Source organism: Mesocricetus auratus, unplaced genomic scaffold (genome assembly GCF_017639785.1).
Source record: "Mesocricetus auratus isolate SY011 unplaced genomic scaffold, BCM_Maur_2.0 Super-Scaffold_100707, whole genome shotgun sequence".
NCBI lineage: Eukaryota > Metazoa > Chordata > Mammalia > Rodentia > Cricetidae > Mesocricetus > Mesocricetus auratus.
Window position 1 is genome coordinate 1,542,332 of NW_024429269.1, and position 26,947 is coordinate 1,569,278.

Sequence of the window (26,947 nt, forward strand, 5' to 3'; positions counted from 1 at the left end):
CAGCCACCCCTCCCCCTTGGTAAGCACTCCCTTTTAAGGGGAGGCAGGGTGGCTGGGAGAACCTCAGCTGCTTTTGAAAAAAGTCCTGACAACTAATGGGCAGTCCCAGCTGCTATACTGAAAGCAAGATGGAAACCCTACACTTTTCCTTACAGGGACATTGATTTCAGTTTGTGATCCTAGAGTTCTGTTAATTTTTATGAAGATGTCCATCTGGGATGTCAAGGAGCATGTGGGCACAGACAGGAGCAGTGTCATGGAGATCCGGACCAGGACATCTTCCTGCTTTGGTCCCTTGGGAGAGCTAGGTTGATAAGTGAGATGTCTGCATTCTCTCTCTCTCTCTCTCTCTCTCTCTCTCTCTCTCTCTCTCTCTCTCTCTCTCTCTCTCTCGTGTGTGTGTGTGTGTGTGTGTGTGTGCCTGCCATGTCATACATATGGAGGTCAGAAGACAGCTTGCAGGAATAGGTTTTTGCCTTCCACCCTGTGCATTCTGGGGACTGAACTCAGGTCATCAGGCTTGTTGGCTTTAGCCGCCTCTCCAGGCCCTGGCTCTAGGTCTTTAGACTACCAAAGACTCTGCTGGTGGAGTCATTTGACAATATTTTGTTGGACCCTCTTTCTTCACTCTGTTTTAGGCTCTGTCTCTTTTCTGCAGTAATTTCTGACCCCCTGCCTTGCTCAGACTCACACGACTGTCTTGGGCACAGACTATAGTCATTATTCTTTCCTTTTTGCTATTTTTCTTTTGCTTTGTACAACACCCACAGAGATTAGGTCTAAGTGGACAGTGGGTGGTGGGGCAGAGGGAGATGGAGTTACAGGTACCGATGAGCCACCAGATGTGGGTGGTGGCAGCTCAACTCAAGTTATCTGGAAGATCAGCAAGGGCTCCTAACCATCGGGTCATCTCTCCAGTCCCTTTCATTTGATTTTGTCTTGTTTTTAGTAACGAAGTTCCTTCAAACAATCACCCAGACATATAGGAAGCAGAAAATAACACAGGATTTCACTTTCTCAGATTTATTTCATAGCTTGACAGTGGTAACATTTAAATTCACAGTCAGTGACAATGGTGAGGCTGATCCCAGGAACACAGAGCCACATGGAGTCAGGATATAATGGTCAACAATGACAATCACATCACTGTGGTTGGATGGTGTTGAGAACTGTATTTCAGAAAGATAAATCATCACAGATAATGACTTTTAAAAATACTTCTTTCACAATTCTTATTCTTCAATTAAACTAACCACAACCCAGAAGAGCAGGTTACCATTTCAAAATCAAATCAACTAACAGTTACCAACCACTTCTGGAATACTTATCACAGATGTGCAAAAGAACTAAAATGCTTCCCAATGGCAGGAACATCATGACTGGAAGTCTGTTACATCTTGTTTCCACACAACTAGAAAGGTCAGGAGAACATGCATTGAGGTGACAACAAACTGTCTCGAAAACACCAAGGTACTCAGTGTTATCGAGGGGTTTCTAATTTCCAAATGTTACTTGAAGACTGTAAATGGCATTGTGTCACGTGATCTGATGGCAGCTCATTTTTAGATAAGGAAACGGATGTTGAGGAAAACTAAGCAACTTGCTTACAGCACACAAGGATCTACCACAAGGCTGTACATGAACGGTGTCAGGGCTCTGCCTAGCATGTAACTAAGTGGTGTTTGTTTACCATGTCCTCGTGCACTCGACACACACAAGACACTACAACTTTCAAGTCTGTGCACAATTACAGAGAGCTTGAAATATGTACACCAATGCCAGCAGGGAGCTTTGTTTTGCCACAAATGGGTAAGTCTGGAAACAAAGGCAAACTTGGAGAACACTGATATGCTGAGACTTGGTCATCAGCACACTTGAAACTACCTGCTGTGTGTTTGAGATTTAAGGAGTTTAAAATACATCTGTTCAAAAACCAATCTATAGAACTAAGAAGATACATTTGAGTGACACATAGTTAATGGAGGGTGGGTTCCCAAAATCTGTCCTGGGCTTCTATCTAGGTATCACTTCTGAACATTTTGGGGTTGAGACCATTTAACTCATTTGAGTTTTGCTTCTTTCTCTTTATGAAGAGTAACACACACACACACACACACACACACACACACACACACACACACACACACACCACCCTGTAAAGAGTAGATTGCTACACACATGAAGTGGGATTTATATGAAACACGTTGCACGTTGCAGCCCTCAGTAGGTTGTGAGGTCTTTTTCTCTGCTTCATTCCCGCTGCCAGTTAAAGTCTTCATGGTTAAATAGACTAGAGTGGTAGTCACACACACTATGTGTGTGTCCAATTCTGTGTGTGTCTTTGAACATCCATCTTTTTCTCAAAGACATCTCTCTATAGCTGTGTACCTCTTGGTAACAGACTTCACGAATCATCCATGGGTTGAGACTGACACTGCAGCTGGGTCTGGAACCATCTACATGAAGTAGAAGAAAGGCATGTGTGGAGGGGGACACTCTGCAGGTGACGTTAGAAACCGAAAGCCATGATGGTCTCATTCATGTGGTGGAGGAAGACCTGCCTCCCATCACCCCAGATCCTACTGCAAGGCCCGTGACTGCTTAGCTATAGATGACAGCTGGAGGAAGCTTCCAGAGTCTGACAGAATTTGCTGATTTGAGACAGGAAATGACCTGACAAGCCATTCCACCTCATCTTTCAAGCTTATTGCAAAAGCTGTTTTTGGGTTTTGTTTTGATTTTAAAAATAAGGTCAATTCTTTCTTTTATGGTATGAGTCAACATTGGTCTATTTGGTGTGGTTTAGAACATTGTGTGTGTGTGTGTGAGAGAGAGAGAGAGAGAGAGACAGAGAGACAGAGAGACAGAGAGACAGAGAGAGAGAGAGAGAGGTGACAGCTTGTAGGAGTTGGTTCTCTGGGGATCAAACCTTCCTGAAGAAGGACATGGAGAAGAGAGAAAGCCATGACTCTCTCTCTCTCTCTCTCTCTCTTTCTTTTTCTTTTCTTTTTTGAGTTAGGTAGAGGTTTAGCAAGCAGTCATATGGAAAGAGAAGAAAAAGCCTGAAGTACTAGAAAAAGCTTACTTAGGTTTGGGCCCCAGGCAAAAGAAAAGAAAAAGAGCAAGTTTCATTTTTGTGGTGGCTCTGTTGTGACTATACAGATAACAGAGATTCTGGGAAGCAAAAGTACATGTTCTCATTAGGGGGATAATTATTCCTCCCATCTCTTTAGCATGGAGTTAGATGAATCTGCCTTCCTGATGTGCAGTCCGTTAGCCAGGTAACGGACCTGCCCAATTGGATTAACTCTTATGTTTTGGTTAGTTTGGAATGTTAGGGTTCCACCTAAGCAAGAGGTAGATTCCACTCTTCTGACCAGAAGGAAATGTTTTTCTCTTAAGAGACTCAGAAAAGCCCCAATCAAGGCCACTGTGAAATTCCCTCCTCTGAAGAGGTACTAAAATCGTTTAGGAGATGGGCTAAAACTGGGGAACAGATATAAGCAATTTTTTATCATGAAAATCTAGAGATCTATTTCTAAAGTTATTTACAAAGGGATTAGTATCCGGCTGAGGTCCCAGTCCCACCTTCAGGTGTAACCTCCATGAAGGTTTCAATGAGAAACGAGAGTTCCTTTGTGACATCCATGGGTCAGAGAACCAGGGATACTCTTGGAATGCCCCAAAACTGCCTCGCCTGTTTCTTTTCTTTCTTTCTAAAGATTTATTTTATGTGTGTCCTCTGCACATATATATGTGTGTACCACATGTGTGCAGTGCCCGAAGAGAACAGAAGAAGGTGTCGGGTCCCCTGGAACTGGAGTTATGAGTGACTGTGAACCACCATGCGGGTGCGGGGTTCTGAACTCCTCTGGAAGAATAGCACTTAACCACGGAGCCATCCTTCCAGCTCCTGCCTGAACAATTTCTATTCCCTATTCACATCATTACCCGCTCTGAAGAGGTTGGCAAGCAGACTTACCAATGGAGCCGTCTGGCTGACCCTGGTGTGCTTCACGGAAACTAAAGTACAGGAGCGTTAGGTGTTTTAGGAACCCAGTCTTGTATTTACTGACACTCTGCTTAAGAGTCCACCAAACCAGGCTACTCAGAGCCCAGGCATTTTTTCTCCGAAAGAAAAGTTGAGATGGGGCACTAGTGGTGGTACCCTCCTCTAATCCCAGAACTCAACTTGGGAGGCCTGAGACAGGAAAAGTGCAAGATCAAGGCCAGCCTGGTCTATTAAGTAGAGACCCTGTCAAAATAAAAGAAAATATTTGGTTCTAATGCTTGACTTCAACTAGAGAAAAATCCACTGTAATTGGATTAGCCTCGCCAAGCACTATCCCTATGCTCACCAGGGGGTGACAGGAGTAGGGGTGTCTCTCAGTTGTTCCTTGAATTGTCCCAGCGGCCATAGCCCTCTCGTTCCCCTGGCTCCTCCCTACTCTCATGTTCAAAGTAGGCCTCTTCTTCTTCTTCCTCTCGTATCACCTTTATCAGCTCCAAAAAGGTGGGTAGCGGGCCCTGATCCTTCAGCTCCCGTAAACGGCACCATAGAACATTGCTAAGGTTGGCCCCAGCCATGACCTGCTCCAGGCGTACCTGGTCAGCAATGTTCCGGGGAATAGCCCGTTTTTCCACAGCTCTTCGGAGCAGAGTTTCCAGCCGGAGCACGTAGGCTGAGATTTTCTCCCCTTCTTGCTGATAGGTCTTTAGGTATCTTACCTGCGAGCTCCTACGGCTCTCCAGGCTCCCAAACACCTGCTTAAAGGCTTCCAGACACTCGTCCACACCGATGGATGGGTTGTCTGCCTGTACGATGTGCATGAGGTCCAGGGCGGGGCCGCGGAGGCTCTCCATCATCCACTTTTTCTTTTCTGCCTCCGGGATGGGCCACTCTTTGGCTATCTCAGTGGCCTGTTCCAGCCAGATCTCAAAGGACTCTTCCTCTGGGCCAGGCACTGTGCTCCCAGAGAACACTCGCAACTTACAGTACCTCACAGGCTGCTGCAGAGGCCTTGGAGCGTGAGCCATTGCCTGCCCCACCAAGTGGGCCAGTAACTCAGGGGATGCGCAGGTTGTGGTTGCTGGGGACACTCCCTCCTGCTTCAGGGCTCGGAACATCCCTGCAACCGTCTGGCCTTCTTTTTCTAGAAAGAGGTTCAGTCTCTGGAGAAACTCGCTGTTCTGGTTAGGGGTCTTAAAGATCACTTTCCAGACACCTCCTTTCCCCTGCACCTCACTGGGGACCACAGACATATCCGTGTCCTCCATGAGTTCTAGTAAGACAGCATTCGTGTTGTCTTGCTTCTGGAATATCTTGCCTAGCAGGTGGTAGTTGCCCACACACTTGAGCGCCTCCTGAAGGACTGCCTGGATCTCGGGCTCCCCACAGTCGGCTGGTATGCCAGTCACCAGCAATGACTTCCGGTCACTCACGCTCATTATCTTGCACCACTCCTCCAACAGTGCCACTGCCATGGTCCCAGGATGTGCCTCTGCACCAGGATGTGCCTCTGCACCAGGATGTGCCTCTGCACCAGGATGTGCCTCTGCACCAGGATGTGCCTCTGCACCAGGATGTGCCTCTGCACCAGGATGTGCCTCTGCACGTAGTCCCTGCCTGGCTCACTCCCCAATCAGAGCCTTATGGATCAATGCTTTGTCCTTTGGCTCAGTGTCAAGAACCAGGCACTTCCTTTGTGTCTTCAGACCCACAGCAGGGTTAATGAGTGGATGGGGTGGGCTGCAGTTACCAGCCCTGTGGCTCTGCAGTGGGCTTGCTGCTGTTTCTGGGAGCCGTAGGCAGCTGGGTGGTGCTGGCTCTTGTCACTATGAGGCACCTGGAACAACTGCTCGCCCCAGAATCTCCCGGTTTCTGTCACTTCTCCTCTCTCTAGTCAGTGGGGAGGTGGCTTTCACTCTAGCACCCAAAACTCTGGGGAGTCATACAGCAAGATAGTGAGGACTCCTAGGGAAAGAGAGGTTCATTTTTACTACGCAGACCTCTACTTCCCAGGACACACCCACGCTGTGGTTTGGAATGGAGCTAGGGGTGGACCAAGGGCTATGGCTCCCACCGCACCTTTGTCTACCCCACTCTGTTGGACCCCTTTCTTTGCTTACTGTACTCAGGGTTAGGGGACCAACTTAAACCCCTTCTCTCCACCCCAAAGTCCCCATCAGTAGGCGGGATCCAAGACCTTCACCATCTGAAAGATGAAATTAGGAGACATAATTAAATACCTGTTTATGTGTTCCAGAATGTTCCTCAAGAATCAAGGCGCATATATTCAGCTTCCAGCTCTGGAAGATGTCTCCCACCTCTATATAATAGTATGGATGTGTCTTAACTTCATCCAAATCAAGCTGTCCTGTTACACACAAACATGAACCATGTGTTTTTAGGCCTAAAATACAGTAACAAAGATTAATGCGCTTATTAAAAATATAACGGTCCAGTAAAGGATGGGAAAAAGTGACAGTCCTGCACAATTTAGTGGAACATCCTAAACAGGATAGTTGCTGCACTTGGAAGAAAAACCCCACCCAGTTCTGCAGAGTGCTTGCTTACCATACATGCACAAAGCCTAGAGTTCAATTTCCACCACCATATAAACTGGGCATGGTAGTACATGCCTGTAATCCCAGCACTTGGGAGGTGGAGGCAGGAGGATCAGGAATTTAAGATCATTGTTGACCACATAGGACTTTGAGGTCAGCCTGGGCTACATGAGAACCACATTTAAAAACAAATACAACTGCACTGTGTGTGGTGGCACTCCCAGCTGTTGTGAAGATGAGGCAGGAGGATTGCAAGTTTGAAGTCAATCTGGGCTACATAGAGAAATCTTGTCTCAAAAGAAGAAAAAGACGTAAAAAAAAACACTAAGCAGAATCACTCAAACATTTAAAAATAATTTTTAATGGGTGTAAGGACGAAAAATTGAATCTCAGAAAAACAAGCACACTTTGGAGTTAGGAATCAGTCCTCCTCTGCTGTGTCTAGCAAGGCTTTTTGAGTGTTACACTGCTAAGTTATCAACCCAACCCAACGCTTCCTGTGGTGCTTTCAGTGAGAATGGGCCCCACAGCTCATGTATCATGGTCTTTAGCTGGTGGAACTATCTGGGAAGGATTCTGGAGGTCCTGGGGGTAGGCTTTGACATTTCAAAAGCCCACGCCATTCCCACTGTCAATCTCTGTGCCATGTGCTTATAGATCAGATGTGAGCTCTCAGCTACCACTCCAGCACCATGCCTGCTACCTGCTGTCGTGCTCCGGGTCACAATGGCAGTGAAGTAACCCTCTGAAGCTGTAAGCTCCCATTAAATGCTTTCTTCTGTAAGTTACCTTGGTCACAATACTTTGTCACAGAGGTAGAAAAGTAACTATGACACTTCCTGTCATTTAAATTTGACTGGGCCATTGAGAAAAAAACACAAAAAGCAGAAAGCATAGTCACTGTAGAGTGAAGTGTCTATGAAGTGACTTGCCCTGCAGGGAAAGAGAATGGTCCCTATGACAGCCGGTCGCTTAGCCATGGGGAAGCCTTCAGAGAAGCACCTTAGGCAGCTTCGCAATTGCCTGAACATCACAGAGTGCATTTATGTAAACTAAGACACCTGCAACATCACTAGACCATGCATCTTTGAGACAGGGTTTCTCTGTGTAGCTCTGAAGCCTGACCTGGAACTCACTCTGTAGACCACGCTAACCTTGGACTCGTAGAGATCCGCCTGCCTCTGCCTCCCGAGTGCTGGAATTAAAGATATGTGCTACCAACGCCCAGCTTAGACCATGCATTCTTATGGAGTCACTTTGGAATGCCAACTGAAATGTTAGATTTGGTACTTGACTGTGCCTCTCAGAGACCTTTGCAGAGTGTACATTGGGATGCTACATCTTTTCCTCTTAGCCTGAACATTTCCCATCAGTCTGAGGGAGGTCATATGTCACAGATGCTGGCCATAACTATGGCAGCAGCTGCCTCAGGAGCAGCTTCGGCCTTCCTGGGAGGCGCTAAAAGCTGTTCCAGTGTGCTAGAACCAGGAAGGCAAGTGCTGCCCCACATTGTGCCTGGGAGCATGAGGACCTGGAACTTTAGACCAAGCCAGGCCTGAGATTTCCTTGTAAAATATGGGAGTGAACTTTGTCCTCTTGGATGTTTAGAGGAGTCAGGAATGCAAAGGGCACTGGAGGGGCTCAGAATGTCGCTCACGATGGTAGAGTGCTTGCTGCCATGCATGCAGCCTTGAGTTAGATGAGCCAGGCAGTGCAGCACATGCCCATTAGCACAACACTTAAGAGATGAAGGTATCGGGATCAGAAGCTCAAGAGCATTGGCTGCATAGGGAGTTAAGGTCAGCCTGGGGTTATATACAGGACCTTGTCTCAAAAACATCAAAACCAACCAAACAAAAGGCACTGAATGCCCAGGTCCACAGAAAAAATATCACTCTAGAATTGGCTAGCTTTTGAGGCTTTTCACCTGAAGGTAATCCTACCTACAAGGGATGGCCTTAAAACAAAACAAAATAAAGCAAACAAACCAACAAAAAACCTCACAAGTGTCTGGAGAGATTGCTCAGTGGTTAAAAGCACAGGTTTGGTTCCTAGCACCCACGTTGTGGCTCACAACCATCTGTAACTTCAGTTCCAGGGAATCTGACACTTTCTTCTGGCCTACAAGCCCCCCCCACACACCCAGGCATGCACTAATATATGTACATACATTCAGGCAAAACACACACACACACACACACACACACACACACAAACACATAATGAAAATTAATCCCTCCCCCAAATTTTAAGATCCCAAGTGAAACACCTTGATATACAACAGGACCACAAAGGAAATGTTTGGGTGTGGGAGAACACAGGGGTTTTCTATTTTTCTCACATAAAGGGGGCCCACAGGATAACCTGTTAAAAGAACCAGCCTAAACCGGGTGTCCTAACTTGGGAGGCCAGAGGGATGAAAACCCTCATCTCACAGGGCTTTAGTAAAGCATTGGTAATTACAGTCGGAGGTTTTGTTAAAATGCCAAGCACATCTGGTGCTAATATCCAAAAGCCCTACTCACATAAGGTCCTCTCAGCTTCTACATTAAATTCTGGGTGGAGTGTGTGCATGTGTGTGTGTGTGTGTGTGTGCCTGTGTGTGTGTGTGTGTGTAAACTGTGACTCCATCCATCAAGCTATCTCCAGCAAGTGAGGGCGTTGGTATCGGCATACAATCCTTCCCTAAGCAAAGGCTGACAATGGGACTGATTTCTTGGTCACACCGCCCAGTGAGAACATGCTGCAGTAAACTGTCTCTCACAGACCAAACCCATTCTCCACAGTGAGCATGCTCAGATCGCCCTCCAGGGCCCCTGAAGGATGGGCAGCACTTCTGCATGTTCCTGCCACTCTGGAAAACAGGAGGGGCTTAAATCCACCAGAAGCAGGACCAAGGGGGTGGGAATAAGCAAGGAACCGCCCAAGATTAGAGTGCGGGCTGGAAAAGCCTCGAACCTAGCAGCCTTGACTGGACTGCCCGCTCACGAACAAACACACACCCTCAAATCCACCACACACTTTGGCTGCTCATAATTCACAGCATGTAATCCTCCCCTAAAACACGATCTACCTCTACCTTTAACGCAAAGAGAGAAACCGCATCTGGCAATGGCGAGGCACTGGTGCAGTGGCCAACAGGGGCGGGGCAGCTAGGCGGGGCGCCTTGAAAACAAGATGTGTCTGGAGTGGGCTTAGTGGACTTCAGTGTGCTTAGGCCCCAACAATTTTGGGTGGGGGTGGTGGTAACCGTGTGTGTGTGAGTGTGTGTGTGTGTGTGTGTGTGTGTGTGTGTGTGTGTGTGTGATACCAAATAAATCCGCCTGTATCTTTCCTGGGTCAGTGGCCTACATGCAGGGCATGGGACTTTCAGATAATGTTGGGGGTCCTCAGTCTCTATGTTAAGGCGCAGTGATACGATTCGCAGCCTTCATTCTTCTCTATGCCCCCCCCATCACAAGAGGCCTGCATGTTTCTCCGGGTCATTCCTCCCTTTCGCTACGCCCCTCTGCTGTTTTTCGTCCCCGCCATATTGTGAGCCCCACCTCCCAACCACAGCAGGTGCAGCCAACGAGAATGTTCTCCCTTTTCTCTGCTCCTTGAAATCCTCCTCCTCCGCCCCCCGCCCCCCCAGGTCGTGGGTAAACAGAAGCTTTGGTGTCGGGTACTTGGGTGTCTGAGACCAGCCCTTGCTGTTTCCAGGATCACTCCTCCCCAGCGCCATAACATCCCAGGTCCTGCAGGCTTGACCCTTGGCTCCCCCAACCCTCAGCCCTCACCCAGGGACAGGGGAGCTCCAGAGCTACCTTAGCAAAGAAGCAAGGCAGGTGGAGGAGAGGGACTCCTGGCCAGGGTCTGCGCACCCCCCCGGCCCTCGCCCAGCTGTAGCTGTCTGACACTCACCCTGGCGCGGAGAGCGGTCTGCCAGTCGGCCGCCGCGCATCCATTAGCGGGTGGAGTGGCCGCTTCACTTCCGGAGCGCGGGCTCCGGGTGCCCCCCACCCTCTAGTACCCTCCCTTCTCCGTCCCCTCCCTCCATCTCCCCTCCCTTCTGATCGTGCGTTCAGCCTGCCCCGCCCCGCCCCGTGCTGCCGGGAACTGGCACTCTCTGCCGCAGAGACCGCCCGCCCAGATCTAACTTTGCCGCTCGCTCGGAGGTGGCGCGGCGCCGCCGGGGGGCGTGGGCAGGGAGGGAGAAAGCAGGGTCAGGAGGAGGGACCGCGAGGGGTGGGTCGCCGGCTCGCCAGCCCTCCATCCTTTCTGTGCACCTTGCGGTAGGCAGGGAGCAGCAGCCGCGGCGGCAGCGAGGGGCTAGTGCACACCCAGCCAGGGAGACTTAGGGAACCACGGACGGACGGACCGACGGACGGAGAGGACCCTCCCCAGCGCCCCCCGAGCCATGGCCGAGAGAAAGCAATCTGGGAAGGCGGCAGAGGACGAAGAGGTCCCTGCCTTTTTCAAAAACCTGGGCTCGGGCAGTCCCAAGCCGCGGCAGAAATTCTGCGGCATGTTCTGCCCGGTGGAAGGGTCCTCGGAGAACAAGACCATTGATTTCGATTCGCTTTCGGTGGGCCGGGGCTCGGGGCAGGTGGTGGCTCAGCAGCGGGATGTCGCCCACTTGGGCCCTGACCCGCACCGGCAGAGCCGGCGTGGCAGCGGGGAGCCATCTGTTGAATCGGGCCGGAAGGTGGAGATCCGGCGAGCCTCGGGCAAGGAAGCCCTGCAGAACATCTACGATCAGGTTGGTATGGGGGGTGGAGCGGAGAGCAGGGCTGAACCCTGGCATCTCGCGGAGGACCGAGCATCCCCGCGTGGCGGCGGGCACGCGGTGCTTGGAGCTCTGCCTCTCGCATCTGCACGCGCACCGCGCCCTGCCCGCCCCTTCACCGCGCAGGGTGCGGTGAGGCAAGGGTTCGCCAGTGGGCGTCTCGTCGCCCACAAAGGCTGCCCTCGCCTCTCTGTGCCTGGGAGGTGGGGAACCCGCGTCAGGGACCAGCTGATCCCTGGACTAGAGGCGACGAGTGGCGACTGGGGTGGACCACTGTGCTGTTCTTAAATCCTCCCGGGTGGCAACGGATTGCAGCTGTGGCTCAGTGCCCCACCCTTTTTTGATGCAGCTCAAAGAGCGCAGTGGAGGGCTGCAGTGAAGGCCGGACGACTTTCCTGGGGTCGAGGGGGAAGGGGCTCGTATGGCTCTTCGGAGTGGCAAGGTCTCCGCCTTGGGAGTGCTCCGCACCAGGGTCCTGAGCTCTGAGGTCAGGACCACGGCCAGCGCCCTGAGCGCCTGAACTCGGTTCACAGCCAGTGAAGAGTTGGGGAGGCCGTGATGTCACCGAGAAAAGCTAGGTAGCCCATGTGTAGAACAAAGTTCTGCTAAGTGTCTCGGCTAGGGCTTCCCGGAGCACTTCCCCAGCGCTGTTTGGGAGGCACTTTGGGAATCGGGAGAGACTACGTGGATTATATCCAAAGAACCAAAAAGAAAAGGAAAAAAGAGGGTGGGAGGGGAAGATTTGCATTTGAAGACAAGACTCCCTGATTGTGTTAATGTCGAGACAAAGAAGTCTTCCTTGGTTATCGTGATCATAGAAAATGTTTGACATGGTCCAGTACATCCCAGCAGTGCACATTTCAAGTCCAGTGGTCTTTTCGAACACATTTTCCTCTGTTCCAGGATGACAATTTTTTTCCCCACAGCTTTAATGTCTCAACTGATCGTTTACAGTGCACAGTGTCTTAATGCTCGATTGCTACTTCTCTCCCATGCCGGTGGTGAAGACGAGACACCAATCTATAACTGACTTTATATTGAATCCCCATGTGCTTTCCCTTCTAGGGCAGGAGGAAGGTTAGTCCTAAAGGTGCTTCCTTTCCCACAGCCATGGAGAAGTTGGGGGCAGTTTGCACACATTGCTGTGGAGCTTGCTTAGCGTTCAGACTGTATGCTACAGAGAAAGCCTCTGAGAGCAGCTCTGGGGCAATGATTGGGGTGCCACTCCCGTTTCCTGACACAGTAGTGTTCTAGCTTCTGACTTTCCTAGGACTACTTCTAGCAAACACACACACATACACAATTTACATCCACCCACCCATTCTCTGATTCTTAAATTTATACTTATATTTCACTAAGAGGCAACCAGAATCTAAATCCAAAAAGCTTGTTTTGTTCCAAGTTATTGAAGTAAAAAGTTTCTTCTTTCTTTTCTTTCTTTCTTTTTTTTCTCGAGACAGGGGTTTCTCTGTATTGTTTTGGAGGCTCTCCTGGAACTCGCTTTGTAGACCAGGATGGCCTCGAACTCACAGAGATCCGCCTGCCTCTGCCTCCCGAGTCCTGGGATTAAAGGCGTGCGCCACCAACGCTCGGCCTTTCTTTTCTTTCTTTCCTTTTCCTTCCTTCCTTTCGCTCTCTTTTTTTGAGAAATAATCTCACTTTGTAGTTGAGACTGGCCTTGAACTCATGACAATCCCAGTGCCTCCAGGGTGCTGGATTTACAGATATGAGCCACCATGACCATCAGGATCCATCTAGCTGTCTGTCTATCTACCTATTGCCTATCTATATATTTATCTTTTCTTTTCTTTTGTGGTGCTGGGGCCTGAACCCAGGAACTAGTGTCTGCTAAATAAGCATCCTATCACTGAGCTACATTCCTAACCCAAATATTTCAATATTGTACCTTGTACTGAAGATGGGGTAAGTACAAAATGAGTCCTTATGGGAATATGTTGACAAAAGTCAAGACCACATAGCACCAAGGTTGAGTGAGCACTCTCAATTCAGATACAGTGTGCAGGTCATTCCAATAGCTTAAAGGGAACAGAACCATACCTGGAGGATCCACAAAAGAACACATAAAAATAGCAGATGAGTGACCTGCATAACAATAGCAGCATAATAACACTGAAAGGCAGGATGATTAGGAGTGATTGTTGGAACATACCCTAAATTTAACAGAAACTCTAAATTGCAAATCTAGGGAACATGGAGGGGACAATTTGAAGACAAAAGCACCAGGCTAAGCCTTTAGTTTTAGCCCCTGCAAAGTCATCTTCCCTCAGCTTCCTGCTCATTAGTATTATAGGTTGGTTCTGGCTCGGTCTTCTGCAGGCCCCTCTCACATTTATCACAAAAGGGGCATTCCTGTGGGATCTTGTCATTCATAACCAGGGATATTTACCCAGCTTGGTGCTTATCCTGTATGAATTTTTCATGTTTCACGAGACAGTATGCCTATATGTATAATGATGGTGACTTCAGAAAGCATGGTTGCCTCATTGTTTTGTCAGAATCAGTGGTCATTACTTAGATTTAGCTCATGAGAAGGGTTTTCAGGCTTTCAAGGAATTCCTCTAGAAGCTCTGGCACAGAGGAGGGTAGGTGGAATTGGTCATGCTCTTTTCTCCTTCATTGAATCTGTATTTGTAAGGGGTCTTAAGAATGGTCAGACTTAATAGGCATGATGGCACATACCTTTAATCCAGCACTGTGGAAGCAGAGGTAGGTGGACCTTGGTGAGTTCAAGGGCAGCCTGGGCTGTACAATGATTTCTAGGCCAGCCAGGGCTGCTTGGCAAGATACTAAAAAAAAAAAAAAAAGAAAGAAAGAAAGAAAAGAAGAAAAAAGAAAAAAAGTATTTTGCTCACCTACCACATCAAGTTCTAGAAAGACCAGACAGAGGAGTCTCCTTAGCACGTAACTCATGGGAGATGAGAGGCTCTAGTAAAGCATGATATACAGAGTGGGCAAATCATAATCAGAAAGTTCTGGGAGTGGCTTGTCCAGGCTTCCAGGTTTGAGTGAAGAGAAAAGCCAGTCGAGGGTTAGGAATGAGGAGAGTTTCCATCTTGTTGCTTCTCTTTCCCATGTGTTCTGGCTAGAGGCCAATCTGGACTGCAATGAAATCTCATTGATTCCTGAGCCTGTTGGGATAAAGAACAGAAGGACAGCTGTCTTGGTCTATCTATAGGCCTCACATCAGTATAACAAAAAACCCAGAGTGGCAGACTTATGAAATAAATAAAGATGGATTTGTTTGAGCTCACAGTTCTGCAAGTTCAGGTTCAAGATCAGGTTGCCTTATGGGTTTGGCAATGGGGGCATATCATAGAGTGGGGAAAGGGAAGGGAGGGAGGGAAGGAGGAAAGGAAGGAGGGAAGGAGAGAGAGAGAAATATATATATACATATACATATATATAAAATAAGGCACACTCACAATGGCATCGGGAGCTCCTATCAAGCCATACATCTTAAAGGTCTATAGCACCCCCCCCAAGGATCCAGACTTCACATACAAACCTTTGGAAGACACTCAGTGCCTAACCATGGCAATTGCCCTGCTTGCTAGTAAACAAGCGTCTTTGAGCCTTGCCTTTTCTCCTGGGATCCTCCTCTTCTATTGGAGATATGGTTAGGTCAGAAACATCCTTTCTCTCCAAGAGACTGGATGTTGAACCCCTTTCAAAGAACTTCCAGGTACATTTAGTTATGAACAACTTGTGCAGACTACAGAGATGGGGAAGTAACTGTCCTCTGGTCCAGGGCAAATGCCAGTGAGTGGACTCTCTAGAACTCTGCTGAGCTTGGCAGCATCATGCTGTGGCTCAAACATATCCCCTAAGGTATTAAGGAATTTGCTGGAAACTCAATTCCCCACATAGCACCATATTGGGAAGCAAGGCCAGTGGAAGCACCCTACCCTTACGCTGTCAACACGATGACAAAGGGCCTGAGTCTCTTGAGTTGAGTAGCTTTTCCTCTTTTGCCAATGTGATGCTTTCTCCCATGTCACAGGCAATGATGAAGGCTCATGGTGTGTATGTAACCTCAGTCTTAGACTTCCCAGCCTCTAGATTCAAGCACCAAAGGCAATTCTTGGCTAGTCCTGGGGAGGGGTTCAGTCAGTAAATTGTTTGCTGCACAAGTGTAGGGATCTGAATTGATCACCAGGGCCAATGTAAAAAACTGGGTGTGGGCTGGGCATGGTGGTGCACACCTTTAATCATAGCACCTGGGACGCAGAGACAGGCGAACCTCTATGAGTTCAAGGCCAGCCTGGTCTATGTAATACATTCCAGAAAGGCCTTGACCACACAGTGAGATGCTGTCTCAAAAAAAAAGCAGTGGGTTATGGTGATGTGTGTTTGCAATTTCAGAGCTATGGAGACACAGCTGGGAAGATGCCTGGGGCTCACAGCCAGCCACCCTAGTCAAAGCAGCAAGCCCTAGGGCTCAGTAAGAGACTTGGTCTCAAAAACTAAGATGGATGCCTCTTGGAAGGATACCTGAGGTCAACCTCTGGCTTCCACACACATGAACATACATGTACAGTCAAAATATATGATCATGCATGCATATCTGCACATATGAATCTAAATAAATACATAATAGAATAAAATAAAGAACAAGGATTTTTTTTTGTTCTAAGTTACCCAACCCAGTTATTCTGTTACAGTAGTACATAAAATGAATTGAGACAGTCACCACACCTATACAATACTTTCTAATATTCCTTTCCATTCTAGACTCATATCCCCTCTTCCCAAATTGACTAGTCCCCAGCCCTGGGTTCCCAGTGTTCCACAATACCACTCCTACCCCATCCTCCTAGGGTGTCCCTTCTTCCTCCAAAGGGCAACATGTTCTAAATTCCTTCTCTTCCCCCCTTTTGTCCCCTCTTCCAGTCAACACTCCCAAATCTTAGACACAGTGAAATCCTGATGGTTAAAGTTTCCACACCTGTGTAAATGGCTACTAACCAAGCTGTCCCTTAAGATTATTGTGTCATGACAGATGTGTAGTGGAGGTTTGGCTGGGAGCCTAGAACCAGGCCAATAACTTGATACTCTTAGTGATCCTCCTGCCTCAGCCTTCCCAGTGCTGGGCTTACAAGTATATCCCTACTTCAGCTTTTACTGGAGTTCTGTGGGCCAAGTGCAAGCAAGTACTTCAGCATCTGAGCCATCTCCTAAAGGTTTTGCAATTCTCTAAACTGCAACAATTCATTAGTAACTTATAAATTCTCGTTCAGCTAGTAGATGCACAACTAACTAATTAATTGTAAGGGGAAGAAGCGAAAGGTCGAGCTCAGATGAGGCAAGATTCCCTAGCCTTTTGCCAAAGGCCTAAGTTGAGTGAAAACCTGCCAGCTAAATAGCTGTAGCCATCTCTACAGTAGCTCAAGAGGAAGGTAATTGCCATTGCTCTACCACCAGCAGCCCCCATCCCCAGCTCCGAAACCATTTGGAAGTTAAAGTGCACAGATTCCATGCCGTAGAAGTTAAGGCTGGGCTGAGCCACTACTCTATTCCTGACAACAGCAGGCAGCTTTTCTTAGGTGTCCTTTGGTACAAAAATCCCTTTCTACTTCTTTAAAAAGGGAGGGAGAGTCCAAATTGACCATTGCCTGTGTTGTGTCTATACTTTGAATGTCAGAACTCAAATGAGACTTAGTCATTAAAGCAGTGAAGAAAGGACGTCACCACCCTTGGACCTCATGTGGCAGTCCTGTGACCAGAGTGCAGGTTTCTTCTCTTGGTTCCACCCTAGCCCTAGCCTTGTTACTAGCTAGATATGGTGGCACGTGCCTGCAATCCCAGTGCTTGGAAGGTGGAGGCAGGAGAATGAAGAGTTGACAGTCAGCCTTGACCGTGTAGTATGGGTCTAACCTGGAATTCTGAGACCCCTTTTCAAACCAGTGAGATGTCTTACTGGAAAGAGCACTTGCTGAGTTTAATTCCTAGAACCCAGATGGTGGAAGGAGAGAACTGACTCCTGAAAGTTGTTCTCTGACTTCCAATTTTTACTATGGTTTACACATCCGCTCATACACACAATAAAGGAATGTAATTTAAAAATTAAAAAGAGACCCTATCAATGTGACTCATGACATCACTGTTTCAAATGTACTCTGAATAGGGAAATGTATAAATTCTTAAAGAAAAGCAAACAAACAAACCAAAAAAATCTCAATCCATTACTTACAAATCACATCCTGACTCTCAGCAGCGACTTTGTACACTAGAGTCTCTGTTGCAAGGTGTGCAGCCACATCACTTGGAAACCTTCCCTTTGATAGAAGTGTCATCACCTTCCTGAAACCAAGGAAGGGGAGATCCACTGCTATTTACTGACCTGACTGAGGAGACATGGACAGAGCTGTCCAAATTTGCCATGTGTTTCTTCCAACTTGTGTAGCATGGGTACATGGTGTGTTATAAACTTCTTCTTCTTCTTCTTCTTCTTCTTCTTCTTCTTCTTCTTCTTCTTCTTCTTCTTCTTCTTCTTCTTCTTCTTCTTCTTCTTCTTCTCCTCCTCCTCCTCCTCCTCCTCCTCTTCCTCCTCCTCCTCCTCTTCCTCCACCTCCTCCTTCTTGTTTTCTTTTACATCCCATTGAACATCATAGCTTTATGGGGAAGGCCTGGAAGCAATATTTGTGTTCTGTCTTATTAATCCTACATTGACTTTATGAAGCATGTGCTACTGTGACCCTTATCTTGCAATGGAAGGATCTGAAGTTAAAAGCATAATGAAGTATAAAGGGTGGGATTTGAACTCAGAACTAGGCAGTTGAGAACTTCTAAATCACCAAGATGTACTGAGTTGCTCCTGGATCCCACTTATTTGAGATAGGGTCTCATTATGTAGTTCTGGCTGGCCTGGGACTCCCTGTGTAGACTAGACTACTCTTGAACTTCTGGCAATCCTCCTGCCTCCGCATCCTAAATGCTAGGAGTAAAGGTGTATACCATCATGCCTGGCTCTGAGTTGCTTTTTATATTCATCACTTCTTATCTATCTCCAAAAGACTAATTATTGCAAACATGTTATGAGTGACTACATCTTTTTGCTATGCATTCTTCAATGTCATTTATCAAATGGACCATTGATTTGTCTTTAAGAATGTGCCCATAATGAATGATATTCTGTCCATTTATTTTTAAACAGAAGAAGAATCTCCAACTACCACTGGGACACAGGCCAAGTCTGAACAGCACGAATGACACCCCTTTCTAAGCTTAGAGCACTATGATGACAGGGTACCCTTTCCAGCTGCTGTCAGTCATTGTCTAAGGCAGCTGGAACTGCTGTAACAGATTACTATAGACTAAGCTTCTGGAACTCCAGGTGTCCATTCTCACAGTTGTGCATCCTTGAAGTCCAAGATCAAGACACTTACAGATCCCTTATCTGGGGAGAGATGCTTCAATCTCCTCTTGTGGTGGAGGAGGATCTTTGTCTGTTGTAATGACATTAATCTCACTGGGCGGTTCCGCCTTTATGATCTAACGGCTTCCAGAAGTCTCACCTTCTGATGCAATCCTGGGGACTAGGGTTTAACATATAGATACTTGAGGGACACATAATGTAACTCTCAGCAGTCATGTGAGCAGCAAGAGACCTGTTGTAAAAGCAGTGACAGGTGACAGGTGGGTTGCCAGACACTTGAGTTATTTGCAGCAACAAGAAGCTTGATGTTGTGGGCCAAAAGTCACACACCAAAGTCTCACAGTTGAGGGAGAGAACCTGGCCTTGAAGGGCCAGAGTGTGGCCTTGAGGGGAGAAAGTCTGGCCTTGAAGAGCCAAAGCCTGGCTTTGAGGAGAGGACTTTGTCTTGAAGGTACTTCTAGTTTTTGTTTGTTTGTGTATGTTTGTTTGCTTGTTTTGAACAAACACATGGCATGTGTGGGATGGGATTCCTGGACAACTGTCTGGTAGTGAGAAGGGGAGGAAGTCCACCCCACCCCCCAACGTGGCTCTGCCACCACAGGACTGTGTGGCCTGCACAGTCATATGACCTTGAGCTGCCACTGAGTGGGTCTATGTCTCCAAGGGTTCTTTATTCATCTCCACTAAAGGATCATAAAGAAAGCCATGCTGTTCCTAACTGGTTTTCATAGCACAAAAGACATTTTTACAGTTCGGTGCATGCCACAGTAACTGCCTCATTTCAAACACTTTCATCACCCTCAAGCTAAGAATGTGTCCAGTAAGTAGATGCTTCCTTTAGACCCTCTGCCAACCATGCATCTGCGTTTATGTCTATGTGGATTTGCCCTTTCTGAACATTTTGTGTCCACAGAGTCAAACGATATGTGGCCATATGTTTTTTCCTTATGCAATGAGTTCAGTATTGCCGAGATTCACATTTTAGTGTGTGTGTGTGTGGGGGAGGCTTTCTTACTTTTACTGGTTAAATAATATGCCTCATTTTGTATGCTTTTCCATTTGTCCCTTAATGGGCATTGGGGTCATTTCCACCTTTTGGCAATTCTGAATAATTTGGTGATTCACAATCTTTTCAAGGTAGAATCACGTTCTCCACTTTTTGGATTCTACCTGGGAGTGGAATTCCTGGGCTCTGTGGTAATTCTAGGCTCAGCTATTTTAGGAACAACCACACTCCTTTACATTTTATGTTCTCCGGAGTGTGAGAGTTCCCATTTCTGCACGGTCTTTCCAACACTGCTTATTTCTCCCATTCTGTGAATTTGTGGAATCTCTTGGTTTTATTCCCATTCCCAGGAACATAATGTTGTGCTTACTGGGTGTTCATGTATCTGTCTCAAACATCTCTGTCTGTTTTTAAGTTTGATTCCTTGTCTTGTCATTGAGAAATAAGAATTCTTTATATATTCTCTATCCTGCCTCTTTATTGGACACATAATGGTTGTTTAGTGCTAGCCCTGGGCATCAAACCTAGGAGTTTGCACATGACAGCCAAGCTCTCTATCCCTCAGCTGTCCCTTCAGCCCTGGTATATGGTTTCTGATAATATTTACTCCCTTTTTGGGGTTATTTTTCACTTTTTCAAAGATTTATTTTGTTTTTATTTTTATTTATGGGTATGTGTGTCTATGCCTCTCTGTATGTGTGCATCGTGTATGGTGTGTCTATGTCATTCTGTGTGTGCATCATGTGTTCAGGTGACCTCAGAGGTCAGGAGAGGATGCCAGCTCTCCTGGAACTGGAATTACAGCTGTGAGCTGCCCTTGTGGTTGCTGGGAAGCAAACCTCAGTCCTCTGGAAGAGCACTGAACCATCTTAACTTCTAAGCCATCTCTCCAGCCCCATTTTAAAAGACTTTTTAAAATACTGTTCTTGGAGGAACAAAAGTTTTTCATTTTACTTAAGTCCAATTTATCTCTCCTTTTTTTTTGCTTCTGTTTTTGCTGCATCGTCCCTTGCTGTGCTTAGAACTACACAGCTGCTTGAAATCTATCCTGGAGTTTTGGGCACACCTTGTGCAATCCCAGTCACATCACAAAGTCCTCAGGGGGCCTTGAAATTCATTTACAATAACTGGGTGTCTCCAGAGTTCTTTTGCTCTCAATAATGAGTCTCCTGTCTTCTAGTTCTTCATTATTCATGCATATATGCATATCTAATTATATAATTATGAAAACATTTAGTATACACAATAGAGTTAATAAAATTGAAATTTTAATGTGTGTTTATAAACTGTATACCTAATAATATGGAACAAATTCTTTCCAAGAAAACAGCTTTGGAATGCCAGGGGTGGCACTGAGGAGCAGTGGCTGACAAGTGGAATTTAAAACTATTACATTTGGAAAGCTACATTCACTGATTTTTCTCCCCTATTGGAGTATAACATATATAACACAAAATTCACCGTCTTAATGATTTAGGCATGTAGTTCAGTGGTAAGTGTAAACATAAGTTTGCTCATTCATCAGAATTCTTTGCAGTTTGAAGATTTGTCCTCCCCACACTGCTGTTCTCCCTCACAGCCACCCCCCCACACACCACGAAAGGACTTGGCAGCCCTAGTGCACTTCTGGTCTCTAAAATCTTAGCACTGTAGGCATGTCCTATCTGGAAGCTGCACTGTTACATTTCTTTCACCAGGACAATTTCAGGACACACCCTTGCTACAGCATGGACAGAACGGCCTTCTTTTGACTGAATGCTATCTCATTGCTAAGACTACATTCCCCCGCCCCATGGTGCTGGGATCAAAGCCAGAGTCTTGCATGTGCTAGGTGAGCAATGTCCACCAAGCTACACCCCCAATCTCAAATCACATTCTGTTATCCATTCATCCACCCGTGGACACGCTGAATCGTTTTTGTTATGAATATGTTGTCTAAAATGCCTCCTTGAGCTCCTGATATCAGTTCTTCTGAGTGTCTACTCTGAGGTAGAGTTGCTGGATCATTTGATAACACTACTTAAAATTTTTATTTCTTATAGGACAGGGTCCCAGATAGTCCATAACGAGCTTCGAACTCACTGCGTAGCTGAAGATGGCCTTGATTTTTAGGATCTTCCTGCCTCTACATCCTGAGTGTTGAAATTACAGGCATATGCCACCACATCCAATGTGTGCAGCTGGGGATCAAACCCCAGACTTCCTTAGGAAGAACAGTCAGTGTTCTTAATGGCCGAACCATCTTCAGGCTTTACTTTTTAAGTGTATATTTGTGTGTGTGTGTCTCTGTCTGTGTATTTGCATGTCAGTTTATTGCCAGAAAAGAGACCAGAGGCAAAGGATTCCCCTGGAACTTGAGTTTCAAGTGGAGCCATGCAATATCGGTGCTAGGAACAGAATTTAGGTCCTCTGCCAGAGTAGTATGCGCTCTTAACTTTTTTTTAAAAAAGATTTATTTATTTATTTATTATGTATACAATGTTCTGCCTGCATGTATCCCTGCAGGCCAGAAGAGGGCACCAGATCTCATTACAGATGGTTGTGAGCCACCATGTGGTTGCTGGGAATTGAACTCAGGACTTCTGGAAGAGCAGGCAGTGCTCTTAACCTCTGAGCCATCTCTCCAGCCCGCGCTCTTAACTTTTGAGCCAGCTAGCTAACCCATTTAGTTTTTTTGAGAGACCACGAAATGGTTTCCCCAACAGATATGCTGTTTTATCAGCAGAGCAAAGGGTTCCTATTTTCCCACTTCTTATGACTTTTAAAACTTCCCTCCTTCCCTCCCTCCCTCCCTTCCTCCTCTCTTCTCTTCTTCTTCCTCCCTTCTCTTCCTCCTCCTTCTCATTGAAATGAAGTCTCACTGTGTTGTCAACTCTGACTCCAAACTCTTGGGTCCAATCTGATCCTCCTGCCTCAGCCTCCCAAGCAGGTGGGAGTGCAGGTGTGTGCCACCACACCTAGCTGTCCCAGTGGGTATGAAGTGGTATCTCATTGTGGGTTTGATCTGCATTTCCCTAATGACTTGATGTTAGAAGGTCCAGCTCACCATAGGTGGCACCATTCCCTTTTTAGAGGGTTAGAAGGTCCAGCTCACCATAGGTGGCACCATTCCCTTTTTAGAGGGGTTCCTGTCCTCTTTTGCTCCCACTCTCCATCCAAGGTCTCAAATAATGCAAGCTGGCCTTGAACCAGCTATGTAGTTGAAGATGACCCCAAACTCATGATCTTACTACTTCCACTTCTTAAGTGTGTCACCATACCTACCTGACTTGCAGTTTCCATCTCAGTATCATGTTAAAATCAGGATTGGTGTGATAGATTCTACTCTCTAGTGTTTTTATTTTATCTCTTGTTTCTGTTTTAGATCGATCCTTTGTCTTTCATCACTTTGTCATCATCCACTCCTGTCCACCCTTCCTCATCTCCTGCCCCATCTCCCTTTAATGCCCAAATGAGATTTCCAGGCAGGATCTGCTTTACCTCCTGACCCTGAGCTTGTCCACCAGCAGAGAACTCCACCATCATTGCACAGTTGATACCACTGAAGACCCATTGCAGCACACCAGCAAAGATGTCTTTATAATGGCAGTTCTGAAGATAACCTCTAATTGATCTGTGGTTTTTTTAGTTGCATCCTAATTGGGTATAGTCTCGAGTTACCATGGAACATTCAATAATTAATCACTGAATGGAATTATCCAGGTTTAGAACACTCTAGAGCAATATGGAAACATTATAAAGCTTGTTAGGCCATCTTAGTTAGGGTTTTTATTGCTGCAAGAAGGCACAATAACCAAAAAGCAAATTATGGAGGAAAGGATTTATTGGGCTTACATGTCCACATTGTGGTCTATCACTGAAGGAAGACAGGGCAGGAACCTGGAGCAGGAGCTGATGCAGAGGCTGTGTACAGGTGCTGCTTCCTGGCTTTCTCAGCCTGCTTTCTTATAGAACTTAGGATCACCAGCCCAGGGGTGGCCCCACTCATAATGGTCTGAGCCCTCCCCCTATTAATCACTAATTAAGAAAATGCTCTACAGGCAGGCCCACAGCCCAGTCTTATGGAGGCATTTTCTCAGTTGAGGTTTCCTTCTCTCAGATGACTGAGTTTGCATCAAATTGGCATAAATCTAGCTAGCACACAGGCCAAATAAGTTTCAGGGCACCCTCCGACCTTTAAGCTCCTGGGTTCCATCATGACATTGTCATTTGTGTGTACCATTGTATCTTGCTTATATTTATGTTTTCTCCCTTATCTCTGGTTTCTGGATGTTTTAAAGTTAGTTAAGACGTAAAAAAATCAATGGCAAAACCCACAAATGTACAAGTCCCTTATATAAATGATGGATTTTCATAGAACCTGCACACAGCATCCCATCTACCCCACATCAGCTGCAAATGACCTACAGTGCTTGCTGCAATATAAATTGTGATACAGTACCATTTAGGGGTCTATGAGAAGAGGGTAAGCCCATAGGTGTTCTGTGCCAACTTGGCCATCTTAGCCCTAACTACATGGTATATATCAGTAATATGTTGCTTTTTAACTGAAGTTGGTTGAATCCATAGGGTGGAACCTGCAAAGTCAGAGAACCTTGCTCTGGCTCCCAGGATAAGGACATTAAACTTTATTACATGCAACGAGCATTCTTCCCACCAGCCTGGTCCCAGAGCCACATCAGTCCCAAATGAATACACAGGACACTACATTAATTATGAAGCTGTTGGCCATTTTCTATGGTTTCTTATTGGCTAGCTCTGACTTAATTATTAACTCATAACTGCTAATCTGAGTATTTCCCCATGGTCTTCTCTTACTGGAGAAAGGGTCCGTTCCTCTTACTCCTCTACATGGTGACTGACTGCACCTCTGTTTCCCAGAATCCTTCACCTCTCCTAGCCCCACCTATCTTGCTTCCCTATTTGCCAACAGTGCTTTATTCATCAACCAATAAGACAAACATACACAGAAGACCATTCCCCATCAGTTATAGGTATTATCAGGTGGCCCTCACATGTGACTGTGCATTTTAAAAATTAGACTCTTATTTATTTATTCTCTGTGTAAGGCCGCATGTGTGGTCACCTACACTAAGGCATATAGCTATAGGGGGCAGAAGTCAACAGTTCTCCTCCCATTGTGCTGGTCCTGGGGATTGAACTCAGGTGGTTTCACTTGATGGAAGTCACTTTTAGCCTGCGGAGCCATCCCACTGGCCCTGGAACTGTTTATATTAGACTCCCATCAGCCATTTCTTTTATTTCCCTCCCTTTGGTTTTTCGAGACAGGGTTTCTCTGTATTGTTTTGGAGGCTGTTCTGGAACTCGCTCTGTAGACCAGATTGGCCTTGAACTCACGGAGATCCACCTGCCTTTGCCTCCTGAGTGCTGGGATTAAAGGTGTGCGCCACCAACACCTGGCATCGCATCAGTCATTTCTAAGGAGCAGACCTGTAGGCTGAGTTTTTCTGTCCTGGTAGTCACTCTCATTTACCACATAGAAGCTTATATTAATTGTAAATGCTTGGCCGGTAGCTCATGCTTGTTACTAGATAACTCCCACATTTAAATTAATCCATATTTCTTATTTATGTTCTGCCACATGGCTTGGTACCTTTTCTCAGTACGGCATGTCCATCTTGCTTCTCCCTGTATCTCCTTGTGACTCCTCTGACTCCGCCCTTCCTCATCCCAGCATTCTCAGTTTGGCTTTCCTGACTAACGTTGTCCTGCCCAGCTATTGGTCAGTCAGCTTGTTTATTAAACCAATCATAATGACACATATTCCCACAGTGTACAGAAGGATTATCCCACAGTACAGATCTATCTCCCATGGTTTTACCTCACTTAATAGCAAACTTTAAGTACTTGCCAGTAATGTGAGTTATTGAACACGTGTAATTTTCTTTTCCTTTTTTAAAAAAGGCTTATTTTAGTGGTGGTGTGGTGGTGGTGGTGGTGGTGTGTGTGTGTGTGTGTGTGTGTGTGTGTGTGTGTGTGTGTGTGTGTGTACAGAGATCCCTCCAGGCTGGAGTTATAGGTGTTAGTGAGATGGGAGTGCTGGGATCTGAATTCAGATCCTCTGATAGAGGATAAGCACTCTTAACTGCTGAGCTATCTCTCCAGAATCTCTCATAATTTTTGTTTGCCTTTTCCCTGGTGCTTGTAAGTTGAGCATCTTTTCATATGGTGCCTGGTTATTCATGGCCTTTCTCTTGTGAACTGCACATTTATAGTCTGTTTCTATTTTTTCTGTGGGGGAGAAAAATGCATAATTAAATTTCATTTTACTGTTGGTCTGTAAGCATTGCGTATATATTTTGGATACCACGGTTCACTCTTCAGCCCACTCCAATGTGGCTTGTGTCTCTACCCAAATCTGTCAAGGCCATAGTACTTCCATGTGGCGAATTCAGCAGCCTCACCCCACCATTGTCTCAATGGATAGCCCAGTATTGTATAATCATGCTGTATCGGTTCATTTTCTCTTTGTGGTGACAAAACCCCCGGACAAAGCAACTCAAGGAAGGAAAGGTTTCTTTTGGCTCAGAGTTTGAGGACGCAGTCCTCAGGGCAGGGAAGGCCCAGGAGCAGGAGCTTGTGGTAACTGGTCACATTGTATCCACAGTCAGTAAGCAAAGAGTCTCCCTTTTACTCAGTCAGGGATCCCAGTGCATGGAAAATCGTACTCACGTGCAGGATGGGCCTTCCTTCCCCAGCTAAACCTTTGTGAAAATGCCCTCATACACAGACACCACACACACACACACACCCTGCGCCCCCCCGTCATGGGGCTAGGAAACAAAGAAACATGACCACCACTTAACAGTAGCAATGGTGGGCTTTCTTGGTGGGCATTTTGAGAAAATGCCTGAGACAGGAAGTCTTTCACAGCTGGGGACCAGCCAGAGAAAAGGGTGGGCCACCACCCCATAGAGGATGGAGGACATCACTTGGGCTGAGAGGGGAGCACATGTCCAAGTGAGTTTCTGAGTCAACAAACGTCCAACAGTGTCAGTGGCAGGAGCCTTCTATGGTGACTCATCTCATCTATCACTAATCTCCGGCCAACTCAGCTCTGGTCAACAGATGCTGGGTGTAGTTTTGTAGAGGGAGACACAGGAAGGCTTGGGACTGATTATTGAGGTGATTGGATGTCTAAAGTTTGAGTCTGGTGCTGACAAGTTTGGAGCCAACAGTTCCAGTCTGT

General features: G+C 46.6%; 2 protein-coding genes across 4 annotated transcripts in view; one reads left to right on the forward strand and one right to left on the reverse strand.

Annotated features, from left to right (window-relative positions):
- Positions 1-1,007: 1,007 nt before the first annotated feature.
- Pnma2 (PNMA family member 2) lies at positions 1,008-10,580 on the reverse strand. Of its 3 annotated transcripts, XM_040740624.1 has the most exons (4): positions 10,471-10,580; positions 6,250-6,377; positions 5,536-5,974; positions 1,008-5,499 (listed from the first exon to the last, which is right to left on the reverse strand). In XM_040740624.1, the coding sequence occupies exon 4, from the start codon at positions 5,482-5,484 to the stop codon at positions 4,387-4,389; it is 1,098 nt and encodes a 365-aa protein (XP_040596558.1). In that variant the 5' UTR covers positions 5,485-5,499; positions 5,536-5,974; positions 6,250-6,377; positions 10,471-10,580; the 3' UTR covers positions 1,008-4,386. The 3 variants fall into 3 exon arrangements, with proteins under 3 accessions (XP_040596558.1, XP_040596556.1, XP_040596557.1); XM_040740622.1 differs by having other exon boundaries at positions 1,008-5,974; XM_040740623.1 differs by having other exon boundaries at positions 1,008-5,974; positions 6,250-6,413.
- Positions 10,581-10,831: 251 nt separating this feature from the next.
- Dpysl2 (dihydropyrimidinase like 2) overlaps positions 10,832-26,947 on the forward strand; it is a 100,250-nt gene continuing 84,134 nt past the window's right edge. The window contains exon 1 of the mRNA XM_005075236.4: positions 10,832-11,308. Within this exon, the coding sequence (XP_005075293.1) occupies positions 10,967-11,308 (342 nt within the window). The 5' untranslated portion in view covers positions 10,832-10,966. The remainder of the gene's footprint in view (positions 11,309-26,947) is intronic.

Bases quoted from the DNA above. Each gene is read 5' to 3' on its own strand.
- Pnma2 (XM_040740624.1), bottom strand. From the start codon at position 5,484: ATGGCAGTGGCACTGTTGGAGGAGTGGTGCAAGATAATGAGCGTGAGT.